Here is a 23,400-nt window from a genome sequence, read left to right as displayed (position 1 = left end):
TGTAGTAAGCTGTGATTTATCTCAAGTATACATGATTAAATTGCGCTCGCCTTCGAGTGATGATAAGGATAATGGTTCGAATGAGTATGATGTCAAATATTGTTTATGTATTACTTTTTTGTTCTTATTTTTTATTTTCGAAATTTTTTGTTGCCTTTTATTTCTTTTTCTTTTTTTTTTTATTTTATTTATATCGGCTCACGGAGATGGGATGCGAAATTTTTGTTGAGTTTGGATTATGGATGAGTTAAGTTTTGTAGAAATTCCTGCTGGTAGGTTGGAGGAACTTTAAAAAAATCTTCTTGACATTAATAATTTTTTTCATAGGTTTTTGTCTCAAGATCAAGATTTGCAAAATTATTATAATGCACCTAAAAATAAATATTTATTTGTTCATGATCTTCCACCTTTAAATAATCAATTTTAACGACTGTCATTTTGGAATTGTAGAGGATTAAATAGCAGCTTAAATTTTTTGCATGATTTTCTTAAAGGGTCGTCAACAGATGTGTTAGGAATTTGTGAAATATTTCTTGATAAAAATAATACATTCCAAAATTAATAAAATTATAGGTTTTTTCATGTTAGTCGAAAACATAATAAGAGAGGAGGAGTGGGTATTTTTATACGAGATGTTTTTTCATCTTCTTTAAGTAATGAATTTATGGTTTGGAATGTTGAGATGATATTTGAGAGTTGTGTAGTAGAAGTGAATGATGGAAGAAATACTTTTTGGTAATTGTAGTATATCGGCCACCATCGTCTAGTATTCAAGAGTTTTCAAGTCAATATGCGCCGTTGTTGGATGCCCTCACCCAGCAACACCATCCATTTTATGTAATGGGGGATTTTAATATTGATTTAATGCGACGTATGTTTCGTCATCGAATAAGGGATTAGAATTTTTGAATATTTCTTTTTCGCATGGTCTGTGATCTGCTTGTTTACTACCATCAAGAATCAGTAATAACCATGCAACTCTTATTGGTAAAATTTTTACATCAGAAAAGTGCCTTAATACCAATATTATTTTGAATTGACGCATCTGATGATTGTGTTGTTATTTCTGACTTCTCTGGATCAGGAGTGGAACGTGAAAAGGGACCAAATAGAAGTTATAAAACAATAATTAACCAGAAAAAGATAGATGAGATGAAAGTAAAAATAGGAGATATAGATTGGAATGATGTACTAAATGTTGAAGACCCGAATCATTCAATTGTTTTATTTTATAGAAAATTTAACCAAATATTCGACCAAGTATGTCCTATGGTATTAAGAAAGAGTAAGGATTTGCCTCGTAAACCATGGGTTACTGAAAGCCTGTTAAAGAGCATAAAAGAAAAAAAAATAGATTGTATAAGGTGAAGATGCAGTACCCAAATGAAATGAATATTGAAAATTTTAAAAAATATAAAAATCGGTTAACTCTTGTTCTCAGAGAAGCGGAAGCAAAATATTATCAAAATGAATTTCGCAAATGTGGTTCACCTCAGGAAACGTGGAAATTAATAAATGAAAAAATGAATAATGTTAAAACAAGAAATATTCCATCTCACATTACAAGTCATGAAGGAGTCGAGATAAGTGATGAGAGAGGGAGGGCGGAAGCATTTACTGACCATTTTATAAAAGTTGGACATGGTCTGGTGGATCAAATGTTTGCTAGAACACATAATCATAGAAAATATTTACCAAATAAAGTAGATAAGACTATATTTATGTACCCTATCCGGTTCTCGGAATGCCAAAAAGCCGTTACTAGTTTGAAAAATGGATTTTGGGCAGGATGTGATGGTAAATCGACTTCTCTCTTTAAAGAATTAGCTGGTGTACTTTTTCAGACGCTTTTATATATTTTTAATTCTTGTATAAAAAATGGATTTTTCCCAGTTTGTCTTAAAGTAGCTAAAATTTTACTCTTGTTTAAAAAAGGTGATAAAGATAAAACAAACAATAATAGGCCAATTACTATTTTATCAACTGTTTATATAGTTTTTGAAAAGATAATAAAAAGTAGATTTATTTCATTTCTGGAAAAGAATAAGTTTTTTTTTCCTCATCAGTTTGGTTTCTTGAGAGGTAGATCAACAGAGCAAGCAGTAGTTGATTTACGTAATTTCCTATGAGAGGCTATGGATGATTGTTATTTGGCGGCAAGTACATTTTTTGACATAAAAAAAGCTTTTGATACAATAGATCATGCAATTCTTTTTGATAAGCTGGAAAATATAGGAATCCGTGGAATAGCTCTGGATTTAATGAGATCGTATTTATCTGAAAGAAGTTTTAAAGTCCAAGTTTGTGATGAATCATCTCATATTTTCCCGTTAGAAAATATAGGGGTACCACAGGGATCTGTATTGGGGCCGATGCTTTTTTTGATTTATGTAAATGATCTTCCAAATTTCATGCCTTCAGGTGATGAGCTACCAATATTGTTTGCGGATGATACAGCAATTAGTTTGAGGGCGGGCAACGAGGAGGACCTACGATTGTCCTTGGAGACTGTTGCTTTGAATGTAAATTCTTGGTTTCATGATAACCGATTAATACCTAATTTAGAGAAGTCGGAATTTATGGTTTTTGGGAGAAGTTTGAGGTCAGTGAAGCGTGTGTCATTTCAAATTATTAATATTGGAGCTTCCTCCATAAAAAGAGTAGATGTATTTAGATATTTAGGTATTTATATTGATTCAACTCTGTCGTTTAAGGCGCATATTAGTAAACTTAAAGCAACAGTGTACAGGAATCTCGGTTGTTTGCATAGATTAAAGTTTCTGTTTCCATACCAAATCATTAGAACTTTATATTGTTCATGAATTGATTGTTATTTCCAGTATTGTCCGACTGTTTGGATGCTGACTTTCCCTTCACATTTACGAGGACTCCAAATTGTTCAAAATAAATCAATACGAATTCTGGACCATTTTTTAGCACACCCTAGGAAGACAGAGGAATTATCTGAAATTAAAACATCTTTTCTATTTCTTGATATTCTGGATATACAACAAATTTTGCACCTTAATTTGGGCATATGGCTTTTGAAAATCCAACATAAAGATCATTTTTTCAATAGTATGAAACTTTTGGTGGAAAATAAACATAGCCATTTATCAAGAGCTAGGATTAAGTTTCTTTTCCCGTTTGTTAAAATTGAGAGATCCAGACTAAGTTTAAGATATCAAATTCCTCATATTGCGAATAAATATAAGTTATTTGAATTAGTAAGTGAATCACCATCACTATACATATATAAAAAGAAATTTAAAAAGATGGTCCTTTAAGCCTACAGTAGCGGGGATTGATTTTATTTTTGTTTTATTTATAAATTTTTAATTAAATCCAAACCCTTTCACCGTTTTTCGATATTTAATTTTTTTTTTGTTTTGTGTTGTTTTTTTTTCTCAATTCTTCTTTAAGTTTAATTTAAATTATGTTATGCTCTTATCAAATTTTCTTTTCTTTTTGAAGATATGTTAGCGGGAAGTGTAATTTTTTTTTCCCACCTATTGTCTGATAAAGGAGACATTACGAGATTCCTCTCTTCTCCTTTGTACAAAATTTATGTATATGTTTTTGTTAAATAAAGTCAAGTCAAGTCAAGTCCAGATTTTTAAGAGGGTGTATGTTGTTAAAAATTGCTGAAAATTTTTCTCCAGCAAACAAATATCAGGTCAAACTATAAATTCTTAAGAAAACGAAAAGACTTAAAGCATTATTTTCTTTTTCCCTGAAAAGAATATGTAAGTATAAAACAAATAGAAATTAATTAAAAAAACTTCTTCCACAAAATAAGTTTTTCAAAGAAAAGTTAACAACTCCATTAAACAAAAACTTAGCAAAAATAAAATCAAAAAATATACCAAGCATGAAACTACCACAAATCAGCATCGATAAATAAATTAAACCCAAAGCGAACAGAAATTACAATAAATAACCGAGTCAAACTCAAAACGAGTAGAAATTAACATAAGTTGGGCTCAAAACCCCTATGCCTTTCCAAGGCCAGAACATAATTTGCACTCAATTGCTCAAATTACTCATTGATCAATTGGCCAAATTGCTCAAAAGGTAATTCATTTTAGCTGATTTTTATCATTTTCCTAGCAGGTATGCTAGAACCTCGTTTAGGGACTGCTCTTTCCTGAACTCTAAAAATAAAATTCTACTTCATATAATAAAAATATATAAAAATTGACACTTTCTAATCAAATCTAATCCAATCATACTAGAAAATAAACATAATTAAGCTAAATTGAACTGAATAAAAAACTAAGTATAACTCAAAAATTAAATCTGTTCTGGGTAGCGGCCATTTTTTTTTATTTTTTACCGTTTTTGGAGGCAAAAATTTTCTAAAGCAGGCTTAAAACTAAGTTGGCTCTCATTTTCGTAGAGATATAGAAACCATAGTGTCTCTACCTTGTACTATTCAAAACTTAAGCATGGGTAGCCTAAGTATATAAACTTGCTACTGTTGCATCCAATGCTTTTGCATAACTGTATGATAAGGTAAACTTAAGCATCGATCGTTATTTCTATTCAAGTAGTAAGATACAAGGTTTAATAAAGAGGACAAGGCACATAAGGAAAATAAGGAGTTCAATTTTGGTGGGCGTCCCCAAGATTTCTCCCCCCCCCCCCGATTTTGAAAGAGTCCTTTTTTGGTAATTTCAGTGAAAAGCTCCTTTTTTGCATCGACACTAAAAAATACTGCCTCCCCAAAATGTTGATAAATACATTCTTTTCTCACCTCTTCCGTGAAATAAAGCCCCTTCAAACAAGAAATACATGTAAAAAAGATATTTGTAAAAGAAAACAATAGAAAAATAAAAATAGAAAGACAAGGCCATTGTTAAAATATTACATATGTATTTATTTTTACAATCTGTTTGCAAACAGCGTTTTTTGATTTAGTTCAACATCCTCTCAACATTCCCTGAAAGTTTCAACTAACTTACCATTTAACATTTATGAGGTATTGCAGATATGTCCTGTTGGCAAACTATATACACATTGTGTTATTTGATTTAGCTCGACATTCCCCTAAACATTTTCTGGATCTTTTAACTTAACCCTTAGCCGTTCCTGGTGTACTAAAAACACTACATTTTGACATCATTGGTACATAAAGTATCTCTTGATTTGCTCTAGCTCCCCCCTCAACACTCCCTGAAAGTTTCAACTTAATACCCATATCCATTCCTGAGATATTGCTATAACATGGATGCTAATAGTGTATGACATAATTCAGCATTCCCCTCAACAATTCATGAAAGTTTCAACTTAATAACCTTAGCTGTCCCTGAGGTATTATGTATTTGCCCTTTTAACAACATGGATAATACAGGGTCTTTTGATTTAATTCAACATCCTCCTCACGATTCTCTGAAAGTCTTAACTTAATACACAGAGTCATTCCTGTGGTATAGCTGATCTGATCTTTTGATAACCTGGATACACGTTGTGCATTTTGAAGTATTTCCATATTCCCCCAACATTCCCTAAAATTTTTAGGTTAATACCCTTATCCGTTACTGGGATATCGCAAATACGCCCATTTGACAACCTGAATGCACACAGTGTCTTTTGACTTAGTTCAGCATCCTCCTCGGCATTCCCTGAAAGTCTCAACTCAATACTCTTACCCGCTCCTATCGCAGATATGCCCTTTTTACAACCTCGATGCACATGGTGTCTGTTGATCTGCCCCTCAACGTTCCCTGAAAGTTTTAACTTACTACCTTTAGACGTTCCTTACTTATTACACAAATACCCCCCCCCCCCCACCCTTTCCGTTATAAAATATATATTCAGACAATTAATGACTTGCATTATTTAAACCCCTTTCCCCACGACCTTTAGAGGGGGTTGTGTCATCCTCGGAGGCATATATATTGGACTTCCCTACTATTTTGAAGAAAATGGGTATCTCAAACTTTTTACTGGATGTCTTTGGAGGTTAAGGGGGAAGTAGGTTCGGGAAGCAAAAAAAGGCAAGGGAGCGGGGATTGTTGCAATCCAACCACTTTCGGCTCTTGAAAAAGGTACTAGAATTTGCAATTTTCAGTTGAATCAGCTCCCTCCGAAGTTTCTACAACCACCCCTTCGATATGAAGTGGCTCTGGGAAAAAGAATAATAGAAACCACGCTGAAGGTTTATGGCTCTTTATTACAAGCAATGCAAGAGCGTTGCCACTGAAGGTATCTTAAAAAATAACAGTAAGTTCAACCGTATACTGTATACATTAAAATAGGAAAAGCTACCTTTGAAAATTGGACATAATTTCTTTAGACAACCAACAGGCCCCGTCCTTGTAAACTGTCCTATTGCCATTTCCAAAACCATCAGTGGATAGCTGCATAGGAATAGAACTACGTAGAATGAAACCAAAAATGCCCCTAAAAACAAGTTGAATTAGCAGAAATTAAAGAATAATAGTGCTTAGAATAAAATAAAAAAAGTAAGACATAAACTTAATCATTATCGAACAGCAAGTTTTTGTTAGAGAAAAAAAAGTTACCTGGATGTTATGAATCGGCAATAATCAACAGTAGCCATTTTTTATTTTGTTTTTAATTTTGAGGTCTTGTTCTTAATTTTTAAATTCCTCTTAAGGAAAGGATTTGAGTTCGGAGACTTGGATATATATATATATATATATATATATATATATATATATATATATATATATATATATATATATATATATATATATATAATTAATTTCTTTTGAGAAAGAAGATTAAAGTAAGTAGAAATGTAACATAATATATATATATATATATATATATATATATATATATATATATATATATATATATATATATATGTATGTATATATATATATATATATATATATATATATATATATATATATATATATATATATATATATATATATATATATATATATATATATATATATATATATATATATATATATATATGTATATATATATATATATATATATATATATATATATATATATATATATATATATATATATATATATATATATATATATATATATATATATATATATATATATATATATATATATATATATATATATATATATATATATATATAATTTCTTTTCAAAGAAATTAAAAGTAAGTAGAAATGTAACATTAACGCTTCTAGTGTGACTTTTAAGTGACAAAAGATTGGAGGGCAACTGCCCCCCCCCTCCCATGTCAATTTATTTCCCAAAAGTTGCTGATTAAAAATGTGAGATAGCCATTTTGTTTAGTATAGCTGAAAGATTAAACAACTTACTATGTCTTAAGGGATAAAATGACCCCTCCCCCCCATATTCTGTGGGGAGAGGTCTGTAAGTCATGATATTTGCCCATTTTTTATGTTTAGTATTTGTTATTGGGAAGTATACGGACATTTTTTCTGGAGGGAACATGACGGGGGATCAACATTAAACTCAGAACGAATAGAAATTATTTTCTATGTGAAGGGTTGCCTCCTCTTCAATACCTTCTCTTTGCGCTAAAGTTTTAATATGTGACGCAATTTTCTAAGAACGGCTACTGAAACACAGGGGTCGTTTAATTAGAATGGGAAGCCTTTTTAAAAGTGCTAACAGCTTTAGCGTGAAGAGCAAGGTATTGAGGAGGGGCAACCTTCTCATATACAGAATAATTGCTGTTCGTTTTGAGTTTTAATGTTCCTCCTTACTTTCAATTAAAAAAAAACTTGTTTTTTTAGTTAATCGTAACAACAGATACATCAAAAGAATTGGCTTTTTATGTTGATTCCATAAATATAATATTCATTAAGTTTAATTCTACCCCAAAAAAGCCACGGTCCAGATAAAAGTTGCCAAATTTTTGAAGTAGGAAAAACGCCCCCCAAAAGTCACATGATCTCAATAAAAAACATACGACCAGATTCAGCATATCCGAAAACCCTACTCTAGAGGCTTCAAGCTCTTGTCCACAAAAATTTGGAATTTTGTATTTTTATTCGCCCGAAGAAAGATCACGGATGCGTGTTTTCTTTTCCTTTTTTTTCAGGGGTGATAGTGTCAAACCAATTATCTTAGAAGATTGGGAGAGGGCTCATTCATACGGAATCAAAAGATCTGGTGGCCTTTTTAAACGATCAAAAAGATTGGAGGGCAACTAGCTCCTCTCCTTACCCTCTTTTTTCTCCAGAGACATCCGATAAAAATTTTCAGATAGCCATGCGACTAAGCATAGTATTGGTCTAATAACTATGCCTTTCTAGTTGACACGACCCCCCCCCCTTCCATAGACCCTGAGGACAAGGCTGTAAGTTACAAAATTTGCCCGTTGTTCACATATAGTATTTGTTATTGAAAATATATTTAATGCTTTTTAGGAGGAGGTTGAATTACCTAAGGGAGATTTTCCAGGGTAGAATTTTCCGTGGGAATGAATGTCTCCGAGGATGAAATTTCCAGGAGAAAATTTGCAGGGGGCAGGGGAAAGGGGATTTCCTTGTAATATTTGGAAAACGGCCAGAAATTAAGCAATAAAATAAAACAATTTTTACAACTGAAAATAAGGAGCAAAATTAAAACGAACAGAAATAATTCCTTATATTAGGGGCTTCCATTCCTCAACCCTCGCTCTTTGCGATAACGTTTGATTTTTCATCACAATTCTTTAAGAAAGACTGATCAAACACATCGACCGTTGAATTTGAATGAATAAGAATTTGTAAAGAACTTTAAGACTTTAGAGTAAAGAACAAGGACCAAGAAAAGGGTAGCCCCCTCGCATAGGGATAATTTCTGTTCGTTTTAAGCTTGAATATTGGTCTTTACTTTCAGTTGAAAAAAAGTAGTTTTTTCTAATTCAAACAGGCCAAGCGATAACACGGAGAAGGAAAGGTTGGAATGTATCTAGGTTCAGCAGTTTTATGTCTGGTGCTTCAACATCTTCTAGTATTTGCGTCCAACTAACAAGTTGGCTAAGAAATTATATTTTTGATGTTGTCAACAATCCTTAAAACTTTTATTAACACTTATTCTTGTACGTACGCCATGAAAAGAAGAGACAATTTTTCTTTAGTGAAAATTTTTTATCCAGTGAAAATATAAAATATTTTCGTGACAAATTAAACACAAAGAAAGACAAGTTCATTTCCTTGCGTCTGTTTGTGTTGGTCTTGTTACTCACAGCTATGAATACTTAAAATAAAGAAGAAAAATTAAATCAAAGATAAGAGAAATAAACTCTGACCTGTCTAATTTTAAACTTTAAATGTTTTAGTTAGTCATCTTCATTATAATTTTTTGGAAAACTATCAACAATTCAGAAGAAATCTTTCCTTTGTCACGGTACTATACATAAATTATAGCAAAGACATTTCACAAAGCTACAATTATTCACATCTAAAAGTATGTGTAATAAATTTAAGACCTAAAATACCTAAGACATGAAACAAAAACATATTTTTTACCCCCTTGACCCATCCTGGTTTATTCATATCTTAAAGCCTTGCAATCAGTATTTACTACAATCAGTTTTTTTTTTTAATTTAGAAGTATTGGAAAAATTAGGTTGAATACTAAATTCAGAGAATTTATTGAAAAAGGAATTATATAATTTCGGAAGTTACTTGAATATCCAGAAAATGTGAATAATGTGACCCAAAGGAACTGTCAAGTATTGTGTTCAGGTGTCTCTAATTTCAGTCAGCACCAAAAGTATTAACAGTGCCACCAGAGGAACGAGTGAAAAATCTTAAGTTTAAAACCTTATCCAGGGTGTACTCAACAACTTCTAAAAAAGAGTTTTGGCTATCGGATGACAGGCAGACAGACATACATTCGATTATACACAGGCTATATATATATATATATATATATATATAATATATATATATATATATATATATATATATATATATATATATATATATATATATATATATATATATATATATATATATATATATATATATATATATATATATATATACATATATATATATATATATATATATATATATATATATATATATATATATATATATATATATATATATATATATATATATATATATATATATATATATATATATATATATATATATATATATATATATATATATATATATATGTAGAGTGTGCATGAGCTCAATATGGCGTATTGAAATGTGGCACAGTTGGGGTGGACATGGTAGAAAAGTGACACTCGGGGATATAAAACAGGTGGGGAACATTTAGAATTCCTTTGCATCATGATTCAGTGCTTTTGGTATAATGTAAGTGTCACCCCTAAGGATCACATGTGACACTTTCACACTGCTGACAAAACTGAAAAAACTGTTTGCTAATCTGTTCTCAATGAGAGGTACAGCAGGGTAATATAATTTAAATCACACTTTGACCTTCCTGATTGACATGATCTTCTGATCCTCCCTTTGAGGACAGCTTACCGAACAGTTTTTCGCATTAGTATCAGAAGTCTGAAACTGTCCTATACCCGCCTATACCATCTTTAGGTACGACAGTACCGACAAGCTTGTCGGTGCTACTCAAGGCAATTGTCAAGGTCAAGGTAATTTACAACCTATTTCTACGAAAAATTTATACCCAGCTAAGGTACATCCAGCTAAAGGTGTGTCTACACTTAATCCTTTGATGCTTGAATATTGAAAGAAGAGAGAAAAACAAATCTGCGCCTTTTTCTGTGCTTTATTTGAGGTCATTCCGTGACGAAAATGTCAAGAAATTTTTTTATTGATGAGAATAAAGAAACTACAGAACGGTTCCCACGGTCAACATCCGGCACTAACAGCATATAGTCACACCTTGCCTAGCTAGTGTGGTAAAATAGGAAACGATTTCTGTCTGCCATGAAACATAAAGCCACTTCGCACTTCATACACTTCACCTTGGAGTGGGCTTAAACACAAGCTCGGCACCTGTGTTTGCTATCTATGCAAGCTGTAAAGTCCTCCTGGCCGTCAAGTCTCGTCGAGTCTGGTGGGTGGCAACTATACTTTCTTTTGTGTTGGTATAGAGCTTTGTTGACTTATATACCTCTCTTAGGTGTCGCTGAGGATGCGCCAGACAGTAAGGCGCGTGCAATGTCCGTTTCGAACTACAACAAGGTCAAGGGTTTTCGTCCAGTAGGAAGAAACTTGCGATACTGGATCCACCCATTTATTATGGAAAAGTCAAAAAAGAAAAAGAAAATTCACATATACCACTTGTTTCGAGACTTGAAGTCAATTATATACAGCCCTATTGGCAGACCGGCAAGATCAGCACCACCCATAAAGCGATTGTATTCCTTCACACCGTGTGGTCTCTTCACTTTCATATACTCTTTTCACTTGCCATCCCACCTCTCACAAGTGTCTTCCGGATCCAAAACTACATAGGTTGATATCAAGTGAACCGGCTTATTATCCTACTGCTTCACATCTACAACATTCGACTGTGCTTCCACCCGCCAGTCATACGAGCCTCTTCCTTGAGCTTTTATTTTACTATCTAGCTCCAAAGCGCAGCCTTTTAACCTGTTTACCCTAACTGTAGCAAGTGTAAGTATATACTGGCCATTCGTATATAGTATTTGTATTGTATATAGGTCATAAATATTTTCAGGTCTAGTGACAAAAATTAGTTGTTGTAAAAGAGCTTGTAGTTCATGTGGTTTGGGATTCCACTCGCACGTAAGAGGAAAAAATCAGCACCATCCCCCAAATCCCTTGTGTCAACTGATCCATTGCCAGGGAATATTTTAAAATCATACGCAAATCCACTTATTCCCGCTCTGGAGATGAGGTTGTATCCCCTGTGATGTGTTTTATTGGATTGTACTGATTCAGTGATATTCGCTGCTTCGTCAGAACTATTTGTTCATCAATAAACCGTTGTTCTTCCGGGTGTATCTTTATACAGATGGCCCGAACATTCTCTATCAAGGGACAAATTTTATGAATTTTGTACTAACCAGGGTCTCCGGGAGGCTTCTGCGATACATTGCCATTGAAATGCAAATACTTTTGCATTAGTTCAATTCAAATCTGTCACGCGACATAGTATCGGCTATCACAGGTATTTCACTATTCCTGTAAACGAAAGGACTCCCAGGAAACGCTCAATGTCAGCCAAAGGAATGCCTAACTGTTTGTCATCTTTCTGAAGTGCATATTTATTTTTCTGATCGCGTATGTGACTTATTATTTCGTTGTCAAAAGCAACTTAAACAAATGAAATTAATGGCTACTGCAGAAGTGTTGCCCTATGATGGAAGTGCATAGAGATAAAATATGGGACTAAAAAGTACGAGTAACTACTTCCTGTGGACTTGGTCTGGCACCAGCATCTATAGTACATGATACCATAGGTGTTTCATGAAACACCTTTTCAATTTTGTTGAAAACAACAAGTTCCTTTCACCTTTCCAATGCCCCCGAGAGCAATATCGCGTCAAATACATTATCCCTTCAAAGTCGTAATTTGACTTATCAATCATAAGGCCAAAAAATGAATTAAAGACATTAAGGTGTTAATCCATAATAGACTTCAGACAACATGTGTTTGTGCAAATTCCTGGCACTTTTGCTCCCATTCACAAAGGAACATTATCGCTTCAAAGAGGTTACCAATTCAAAGTCTTCATTTGACTTTTCAAACAAAATGTCGAACGATGAAACAAAACCACAGAGGTAAATACTGGTGCAATTGTTTCGTCTCCTTCTTCATCTGAAGATATAGGCTCCGATTTCCATGGTTTTGAGAAAAATCCTTTTTTCATTCTATTATGGTGTACTACTTCTTCCGTTTCTTTATATTGGTCCTTTAAAACATAGGTTATGTTATTTCGCAGAATTTTCACTATTCTGTATTTTACTGTATTTTATCTATAGTATAACTACAGAGAGCGTGTGTTTTGAGGAGTTCCTTTCACTTTTTTCCATGACCCCCTCCCCTAGACGGTTATCCCTTCAAATTCACTATCGCTTCAAAGTCATCAATCGACTTCTTAAACAAAGGGCTAAAAGATTATCAAAACTGTGAAGATATTAATTTATAATACAACTACGGACAGCTTGTGTTTTGGTAATGTTATTTGCACTTTTTCTTCCATGGCCCCCGAGAACGTTATACCTTCAAACACGTTATCCCTTCAAAGACGCTGGCCTTTTAAAAACAAAGGGTCAAGCTAATACAGCAAAACAAAGGGTCAATGACTGAAACAAAGGTTTCAGTCATAATTCATTCCCCGAACGAGTAACACCTTAGGCGCTCCGTGCCTGCGGTAGTTTTGGCTGAAGAGTGAAATAGCTTGTGAGATTAATGTTTTGAATTGATGAAAGAAAATTTTTTGGTGTGTGATTATTGCTTTGAACTGAAGAATTGCATGGAGTAAAAGAGGATTGGATTTTAGTCATTATAAACAAAGCCTTTGATTACCGACGTTGGAAAAGGTGTTTGCAGTGCCAAACGGCTAAAAGCACTGCACGCTAGCAACATTGTGGATAAACAATCGCTGCCGGCTGAGGTAAGACTATTTGTCCATTTTTTAATTGCTGCTTATTCATGGGGCGAAATAAAAGAAACCGTAAAGAAGTCTCATTCGAAGAGGATCAAAATGATTATTCGTCATCTTCACCTAAGGATGGAGAGACTTTGTCAATTTCGACGCTGGCTCGGAGCTTTTCTGAAATTCTAACTATAGTGAAAGAAAATGGAAAAAAGCTTGACGGTATGACGGACCAGTTCAAATCTCTGGAAATCCGGGTCAAATCGCTTGAGGAAGCTCTATCTGGCCAATCGCAGCAATTTTCGACGATCCAGACCCATGTGGCGGCTACTGAGAATGAAATAATAAATGTAAAATCAGAGATTAGTGTTGTTACATCTGAGTCACTGTTTCTCCGTGAAGAAAATAATTAGTTAAAAAATGGGTTTATGCATTGCGAATATAGAATGAAGGAGAAAAATATAGTGGTTTAGAATGTACCTTGCGATGATAAAGAGGAAGCTAAAGTGATTTTCAAAACTGTTTGTGAAGAAGGACTAGGTGTAAACGAGACCCCACAATTTGCTGTTACAGAAGTAAAAAAGGAGCGTAGATATTTTAAATTTACTGTTCGGTCTAAAGAAGAAAAAATAACGATTCTGAAACAGAGTAAAAAACTTAAAGGAAAGACTGTTTGCGGTCATAAAGATATTTATCTTAGTGATGATGCTCCGACGGCAGTGAGAGATATTAGAAAACGGCTGATTGAAAAAAGATCAAAGCTTGCTGATTGTGGTATTCAAGCATGGGTAACAAAATCGGTTCCACCTCTCCTTTGTTTTGATCGGCCAAATGGCCTGCGTGTTTCTTTCTCCGTGAATGACGTGATTCCTGAATTGTCAGTGCCGATAAATCCTCGAGGTGGGCCTATGCAATGCTAGGCGGGTTGTCATATTTATATTTATATTAATTATTTTAGTTTTATATGGCTTTGAGTTATTATTTTGTTGCGTTTTTTCTTTTTTTTGTGATAGTATATTGGTATGAAGTAATGTTGTCTCGTGTTTTTTTTTCTTCTCTTTTTTTAAAAAAAAGATGTTGTAGATGGAATAAAGTAAAAAAATAAAATGAGAAAAAAGTATTAATGGTGTATAATGTATTGCGTGGTGCGGAGCGTACCAGGCTGTGTTTGGAGTTCTTATGGATTGGTCTTGGCTTTCAGGGATACTAGACCTGGAAACAGTAGTAGTGTTTTTTGGATTTTATGAAGATATTTATGTTTCTTTTTTTTGTTTAGGATCGAAGTGTGGAAGCGATGATACCAGCTCAACGAATGATGAAAATGATAAGTGTAAGTTAACTGAACCTTTTCTTTCTCATATCCGTCACAAAATGATTTTTGATAATGGTTAATTTAGAGTGGACTAGGTTGAAGGGGCTGGAGAATGATTCACTCAGGATTGAAGATATAGGGGGTGGGGTACTCCATCGTGAATTTGATAGTAATGGTATTGGTGAGGAATATTTGAATGCCCGTTATAAGTTCCTTCAGGATTTGAATAATGATTATGACCCGAGTGGTTTTTCGGTTTTGCACTTAAATTGCCAAGGTATTAGTACTTCTTTTCAGTACCTGAAGGAAGTTCTGCAGACTCAAGGTTTACAGGTTTTGGCCCTGACTGAGACATGGTTGAAGTCTCATACGTCATCCCTATTAGATGTTCCTAATTACCAACTGGTTTTAAAATACAGGGAACTGCACCAACATGGAGGTTTAGCGGCATATATCAAGAGTGTTCTTAATGTCTTGCCGATGACTTCCCTTACTAAACATAAGGAAATGGTGTTTGAGTCGATGGTTGTGAAAGTATCTAAGCAAAATTTTAAATGTGTTCTTGCTATTATTTATCGACCTCCGTCTAGTAGCCTCGTTGAATTTCTGAGTCTGTTAGAAGAGCAACTGGACCTGTTGAGTGGAACAGGACAGCCGTGCTTTGTGTGTGGTAACTTCAATATTGATTTGAAAAGTCTACATTCTAGTCAGAGAGTTAAGGAGTTTCTGGATATGATGCTTAGCTACGGGCTGAAGCCCACTATAAATATCTGTACAAGAATTACTGAGAATTCTGCGTCAATATTGGATAACATATTTGTAAATACTGAATAGAAGTCACCTGCTGTTGCGGTTAATAGTGTTTCAGATCATTTTGGAGTAATGATAACAGTACCGCAAGTCCTACAGTTGAATAAGGGACATCGTTGTAATGTCATTAGACCTATTATTGATTCTGAGGTTGTTGCCCGTTTTAAATTAGAAGTTAATAAGACTTAATTCAATTTTTTTACAAGAGGAATATGATATCAATCGGAAATTTGAAAAATGGTACGGGACATTAACAGGTTTGCTTCAGAAATGTGTTAAACCTAAAAGAGTTTACAGATATGAATCAGCAAAGAAACCATGGATTACTAAGAGTCTACTCTTAAGTATGAGAAGGCGAAACCATTTATATAAGGAATTGATCCAAAATAAAGGGACAACTACTAGGGATGATTATAAAGCATATAATAACATGCTAAATTGTCTCCTTCGGAAAGCTAAAACGGATTATTTTGCTTTTAAGTTTAAAGAAGCTGAGGGAAATCCAGGCAAGACTTGGAAACTTATTAAGTCTGTAACGAACCCTAGTCGGTCTCCCTCGGAGCTTCCGGACAGTGTGAGTTGCAATTCAGTTTGTGAGTATTTCTCTAATGCGGGCCTTAATGTAGGATCCAGTATCCCAGTCCTTGCTGAGGATGGCGATTTTACACAATTCCTGCCTGATAAGAGCGAAGTATCTGCTTATTTAAAGCCGGTTAAATTAAGTGAGTTGTGTGAAGTGGTTAAAAATATGAAAAACAGTGCAGCAGGATTGGATCTCATGACTGTGAAAGCTTTCCGTGTTATTTATCCTATTGTTTCTAGTCAGTTGGTAATGCTAATAAATGAGTGTTTTAAGTCAGGTAGTTTCCCCGATTGTCTGAAGATTGCGAAAGTGAAACTGCTTTTTAAAGGGGGTGATAGTGGGAATTTAGATAATTATAGGCCTATTTCGCTTCTTCCTGTTATTTCTAGAATAATAGAGAGACTAATAAATGTAAGAATGGTTAATTTCCTAGAATCTAGGTCTTTTTTTTATCTAGTCAGTTTGGATTTAGGAAAGGAATGTCAACTGAGCAAGCAGTGATCTTCTTGACGACATTTGTTAATGATCATTTAGATCGTGGTCTTAAAGTGGCATCCGTTTTCCTTGACATAATGAAAGCATTTGATTGTGTGGATTATGAAATTTTAGTAGAGAAGTTAGATAATTGTGGTATCCGTGGAAAATTTTTGGAACTTGTTAGATCATTCCTGAGTGAACGTATGCAGATTGTTCAAATCGAAAGTGAGACCTCTAGCCCGCAGAGAGTCAAGGCTGGCGTTCCTCAAGGGTAAGTTTTGGGACCTCTTTTATTTTTGATTTATATAAATAATATTTACCGGTGCATTTAAGATAAAAATAGTTCGGATAAAGAGGATCACGTTCGCAGAATTATAATACCTAGTTTTACTGACGATAAACATTTTACACTTGCAGCGGGGATAGAAAGAGAACTTTTACTAGTTCTGAAAAAAGGAATGGAACAAGAAGAGAAATGGATGAAAGTTAAAAAACTTAAATTAAACCATAAGAAAAGTCAATTTGTGATTTACGAGAGAAGTGTAAATTACTATTCCTGGATAGAGAAACTAGAACTTGATGGGAATGCTATAGAACGTGTCAGAGCAGTGAAGTTTCTTGGAGTGATAGTTGATGAGTGCTTGAGTTTCAAAGACCATATTAATCAAATTGCAGCTAGAGTTGCCCGAAATTTGGGAATTATAAGGAAGCTGAAGCGTACTTTCCCTAGACCCGTTCTCAGAATGCTTTATTTCTCCATTATTCATCCGTATTTGATTTATTGTATATTGGCTAGGTCTTCAACGTTTGTGGGTCATTTATCGCAGATTAGAGTATTACAGAATAAAGCTGTAAGAGTACTTACTGGAGATGATAAACGTTCCTCGGTTAGAGTAAGGTATGCTGAGCTACATATTGTTCCACTATTTGGATTGATTAAGTTTTATAATGCTCTTTTTATGTTTAAACATCAGAATAAAATGCTACCAATTTGCTTTCAAGATTTTTTTCTGCCTGTTTCTAGTTTTCATTCTTATAGTTTAAGACTTTCGAATGAATTCAGACTACCTAAGCCTGTGACAACTAGGTCAATGTTTTGTATCCGCCATGTTAGCCCTCGTGCTTGGAATAGTCTGCCAGAAGGGATAAAGAAGGTGACGGATGTTTCTGAATATAGAAGTCTGTTAAAAGAACATTGTTATAGGGTATATGGGAGTGAGTGAGTCAGTTCTCCGGTCTCTTTTGCCTTTAGTTTGCTAATGTTTTTGTTTTTTTTTTTATTTTTGTGTTTGGTTGATGGATTGAGAAGGACAAGGATAAATATGTTGAATATTGAGAATTGATGAGATATTATTGAGTAGGGGTGGTATAGTCGCTTATTAGTTATTTTTATGTGATAGGTTTGTTTTTTTGTTTGTTTTTTTTTCATTATGATTTTTTTTTTTTTTTTTTTTTTTTTTTTTTTTTTTTTTTTAGGCCTAGTTTGGGTAGTGATCTCCTCTACAAGCTTAGCTTCAGGATTTTGTTATTTTCGGTTGATGAATAAACCCTTATTTATAAAAAAAAAAAAAAAAAAAAAAAAAAAAAAAAAAAAATTGAATCAGTGTTTTGCCAGCTATCTGTGTATTTTCTTCAAAGACAGCAGTAGAGGTTTCCCAAGGTGTTTGATTGAAGCAGTAGGCGCAACCGGTTACCAAAATGAAACAGCTTGTTGGCTGTTTATCTGAGAGTATTGTGATGTTTTTTCTACATCGTGTGGTAAATACATAAATGAACAAATCTATAGACGAAGCTTGATAAAAGGCTGGCAGTGTGGCGGCAGTGTGGCAGGAGGATTTCAATTCCCATTTAGTCATTCCCATAGTCACGTATGTATATGAAACATGGACACTGAAAACCGAAGAAGAAAGAATACATCTACCTTTTGAGATGAGATGCCTCTGTCCCATAGTTAGAAATCAAAGATAGAAATGCTGAAATCAAATATCACAAATGTGGAAGTACGCCAAAAGTTCCGGTCAACTGTCTCAGTAACATCAAGAAGCAACAACTGCGCTGGATCTGCCACATAAAACAAATGGAGCCGACCCACCTCCTGAAAATTGCACTCGAAGCCACAAGCACAAGGCAGACAATGTAAACGATGGACAGAGAACTTTGATTTCAAAAACGTTAAGATAGCTCAGTTATCACGTAACAGACTTGATAGAACAATGTACAAAGCTTTTCACGTATGTGCTAGCAGGAAGAGTGGCCTCAAGACGTCCGATGAGGGTTGCTGGTACCTAAGTAAAGTAAGTAAGTGTGGCAAGGGAACAAGAACACTCTGGACAAAGCTGTACTGAAAAAAAATGTTAATTTTTTTATTTAAGTGGCAAAGGGTCTAAACAGAGGGGAGAAGTGTGCTGAAAATTTTTTAATGGGCATTAATTTTAAATATCTTCAACCAAACTTAGCTAACACAAAAAACTGCATCTATAATGGCAAAAACAATTGATAGAATACTGAAGTTAACTGAATTAAGTTCTTGATAAGCAAAATGTATCACTAGTGGAGAGATAACGTGTTCCAAGAAAATAATTAACAGAAAACATTAATCAACTTTTTTTCTTTCGGTGATTAACAAAAGTCGAAACTTTATATTAAAAGATAAAGTTAAACATGAGGCTGGAACCACTTAAAAATTGATCAATTAAATCAAATATGTACTTCACCGAAAACAAGATAAGGTTTATTTGTTTTTGCTCCAAAGGTCATCGCTTATTTCGCCGATATTTCAAGGGTAGAGCAAGTCTTCAATAAATCTAAGTAATTTTTTATGAATATAATAGCCTATATCGTGGTTGCTGCATGAACACCATCCAGCTTGGCAAATGGAGATGATTAAGATAATAAAACTTAGCATATTTTTCGCAGTTTAGGATAGCAACGAAATGCTTTTGTTTATTTTAGATATTAAATATGAGAAAAAAGTGTTTTTCAACTGAAAGTAAGGAGCAACATTAAAACGTAAAACGAACAGCAATTGTTCTTTATTGAGGGGGGTCCCCTCCTATGCCCCTTGCTCATTATGCTAAAGTTTGACTATTTGTCCCAATCCTTTAAGAACGACTGCTGAAGCACAAAAGCCATTGATTTGCAATAGGAACCTCTTTTAAAGCACTAGAAACTAGTCTATCGAGTGAGGGAATCCCAACAAGGGGGCAGCCCCCCACTCATATACGGAATAATTTTTGTCCTTTAAAGTTTTACTGTTGCTCTTTACTTTCTGTTGAAAACTTTTTTTTATTTAATTTCTGATAGTTTTTCAAATCTTGCCCGGAAATCCCCCTCCACCTCCTTAGAAAATTTTGATATGTAAACTTCCCCTGAAAATTTCCTCCCAACAGAAAATTCTCCACGTGGAAACCACCCCCCCCCCCCCGTAAGAAAATCTCCACCAAAAAATTGCCATGGATTCCCCAACATCAAATACTATATGTAAACAATGGGCAAATTGCATAGCTTACCGTCCTTTCCCCAGGGGCTCATGTCCCATGAATTAAGGGATACAAGTCAGCCTACTGTATATGTCCTAGGCTAATAAACTATTGTCATTACTTGCAAAAGATAATCCAGAGCATTGTTTACAACGCTTTGCTATTACGAACAAACCCAAAAAATCGTTGGGTATGTTTTTACTTTAATACTTGGTTCATAGCATGTCATTGTTCACAGCATAAAAGCTGTGAACACTGAAATAATACACAATTCTGCTGATTCTTCCTTTGAGAGCAGATTGGCAAACGAACTTTGGCAATTACCTTTCAAGTGTGTAAAAAGGGCAGATACGACTTTTAGACAGTGTCGATATATAAAAAAATTTAAACAAATTAATATATAGAAAAAACTGGTATAATATTTTAAATAAGACAGTGGACAAAAAAAACCTTTAATAATAAAAAATTCGAATATTTTGGCTTCACATCAACGAAGATTAGTTGTTTCGTTGATTAAGTCTTCAGGATGTAAAGCCAGAATATTCGGATTTTTTTGTTATTAAAGGTTGTTTGTCGTTTTTTTTGTCCACTGACTTATTTGAAATGCTATACTTGTTTTCATGTTTTCATTGGTTTAATAGAAAGACAGTTTGTTCTAAGAAATTATTTACGATACATAAACCGTATAAAAACCGTATTTAAATTTTTGAAGGTTTTGGCCATTATTTCATAGTTAATTTGTCAAAAAAAAAGAACTGGTACCTCTGCAACTTAACAGTTTTCAGCTTAAAAAAGGTTTGATTCCACTCATTCAATATGTTTCCCAAACGTGATAATTACTATCGTTACAATTGAGCCACCTTCCCCTATTTATTGAAGTTTTTGCAATCACACCTCACATCTGCTTTGGGATTTTCTTTTTGTGAATTATTAATTACAAAAAAACAACTTTTCGAAAAAATAGTATTTCAAAGAAATGTAAAGAGCAATATAAAACTTAAGACCAACACGAATAAAGTCCCATAATATTTCAAATTCAAAACAACCAGAAATTACTATTAAAGGATGGATGAAATCCAAAACCAACAGAAACTAAAATAAATAGTCATATCAAACTGAAAGATAACATACACTGTTATAGATCAATAAATAAATTACAAAACGAGTAAAAGTTAAGTTGAATATTCAAGTCAATCTTAAAACATACAAAAATTACTACAAACAGAAGTTTGGCTACTGTCCCTTTCTCCCTCTCATAACCATAAAAGTTTTAAAGCCTGTGGCTCTTTACGCTAGAGCATTGTCTTTGATTACGAAACAGCCAGAGTTGCCACCACGGCCATTTTCCAAGTGCTACAGTTGCCCAGATTTACATTCTACATAGCGGTTTTCGGTGTAGCAAAAAATTTGACGGTAATAATTCTAATTAGTACAATTTCGTACTATTTTTGCAGCCCTGGGCACGTGCCACAGTGCTCAAATAATAAAATAGTATTAAAATAGCACTTTCGTGCTACAGGTGACAGCCCTGGAAAGAACTCCTGCAGAACACCCTTAAATGTATGCTTTTATTGTAGTTGATCGTTGCAAACTATTGCTTGTGCAGCTGCAGCTTCTATGGAATCTTAGGGTTCTGGAAGATCCCAACAAACACATATGTTAAAAACTAGGAATGTATTTTCTTTATCACTTTTCTTCGAAGTTATTTTTTAATGAAATTGATCAAATTGGTGAACTAGCCATAGGGTAAACCAAAACCCCCATACCTGAAATTCCAGAAGCATCTCACGCAACAATAAATTGTATTGTGGCACTGCTAGGAGCGGCAAAAGAGTTCAAACCAGCGTTCCCGCTCCTTGGAATATTCCCAAGATATTGAAATTTCAGTTTTAGCTTTAGGATATCAAAGGAAGGACAAACATAAGCTTTTAGGGTAATATTGCGACCTTTCCATTACAAAGCTACGAATTAGGTGAACCTACGATATCTTTTTGTATGCTCTTTCCGAATATAATAATCGCTTTACTCAGAAATTCAATTATAAGCCCTATACGGACCATTAAAGATGATACCTTTTTCACTTATTTTTGGCTAAAGAAAAAAGTTAGAACATTGGTTAAAAGCCATAGTACCATATTTTCGTTATTATTAACACGTTGATTTATGAAAAAAAAATACGCAGAAAGAATTAATTAAATTTGACAACGCCTTTCGTCCGTAAAATTGAACATTAACAATCTGAGCTGTGGGCAAGGCCATACCCAGAGGGGGGGGGTTAGGGGGTTTGAACCCCCTCCCGAAATGTTTTTGACTCGTAAAAACGTGACTCGTAACAAAAATGAATATAAACAAATTTTGTATGCGTTTTTTTTAGTTATTTTGTACAACCCCCCCCCGAAAAAATCTTTGATTAAAACCCCTTCCGAAAAAAAATCCCGGGTACGGCCTTGGCTGTTGGTGCCTCAAATGTTTAGCTTATTTTTAGGCAACTTTCTGCAAAGTTCTTTTTTTTTTAATTTGGCATTGGTACTACCAAACGTACTTAAGTTTCATATCGACCACAGATAGAGTAGTAAGCGAGATAAAATACTATGCAGGCATATTTTCATTCAATATTCAGTGTATAGAGTTGGTTAGATATTTAATATAATGCGTTCTGGGCGGCCTGCTTTCTACAATTCTGTTGTAGTTTCCATAATTTTGCTACTAAAGTATTATGTTTTCATCATATTTTGGCACATTTCGTTATGATGACCTAACTTCACTTCTTTGGCGTGGTCGCTATAACACGTAAGTACCCTACCAAAAACTCCGTATTTGCTAATGGAGGTACTTTTCGTTAAAATCAGAATCTAAATTTTCCTAGTTTTTAGGGATATATATGGCTGTGTAAGTTTGCCCTGAACCTGTTTGAACAATCAGACTTCCCTCCCACAGTCATCGTAACTCAATAGTAGGATAAAGACCCGAAGCATAAAAGATAATCATAGAAGTTGACCAGAACACGTCTGCTATACATCCCTCGCTTTGCAACAATTTCTGCATAACCTCACATAACAAACCTCAACATGACTCAAATAACAACAAACCTCACATAAGTGACTTTATTCAGAGTAAACTACAATTGTTGTTTTTGTTTTTAATTTGCAAGGGAAATCTTTTTTATCTTCTTAAAGTTTCTGCAATTTCATTGATCATTAACCTTATTTGGTATTCAACATGCATCCTCTTAGGTATGGTATTGACA

The 23,400-nt window shown here is 34.0% G+C and overlaps 1 protein-coding gene across 1 annotated transcript in view; it reads right to left on the bottom strand.

Annotated features, from left to right (window-relative positions):
* LOC148954639 (sodium-dependent dopamine transporter-like) overlaps nt 1-23,400 on the bottom strand; it is a 188,470-nt gene that overhangs the window by 73,990 nt on the left and 91,080 nt on the right. Inside the window, exon 4 of the mRNA XM_089087178.1 lies at nt 6,271-6,405. Within this exon, the coding sequence (XP_088943304.1) occupies nt 6,271-6,405 (135 nt within the window). The remainder of the gene's footprint in view (nt 1-6,270; nt 6,406-23,400) is intronic.

Source organism: Artemia sp. Qi Xiang Cuo, chromosome 3 (genome assembly GCF_049724085.1).
Source record: "Artemia sp. Qi Xiang Cuo chromosome 3, ASM4972408v1, whole genome shotgun sequence".
Taxonomy (NCBI): domain Eukaryota; kingdom Metazoa; phylum Arthropoda; class Branchiopoda; order Anostraca; family Artemiidae; genus Artemia; species Artemia sp. Qi Xiang Cuo.
The sequence above is the reverse complement of the archived record's forward strand: the minus strand, read 5'-3'. Positions and strand labels throughout refer to the sequence as shown.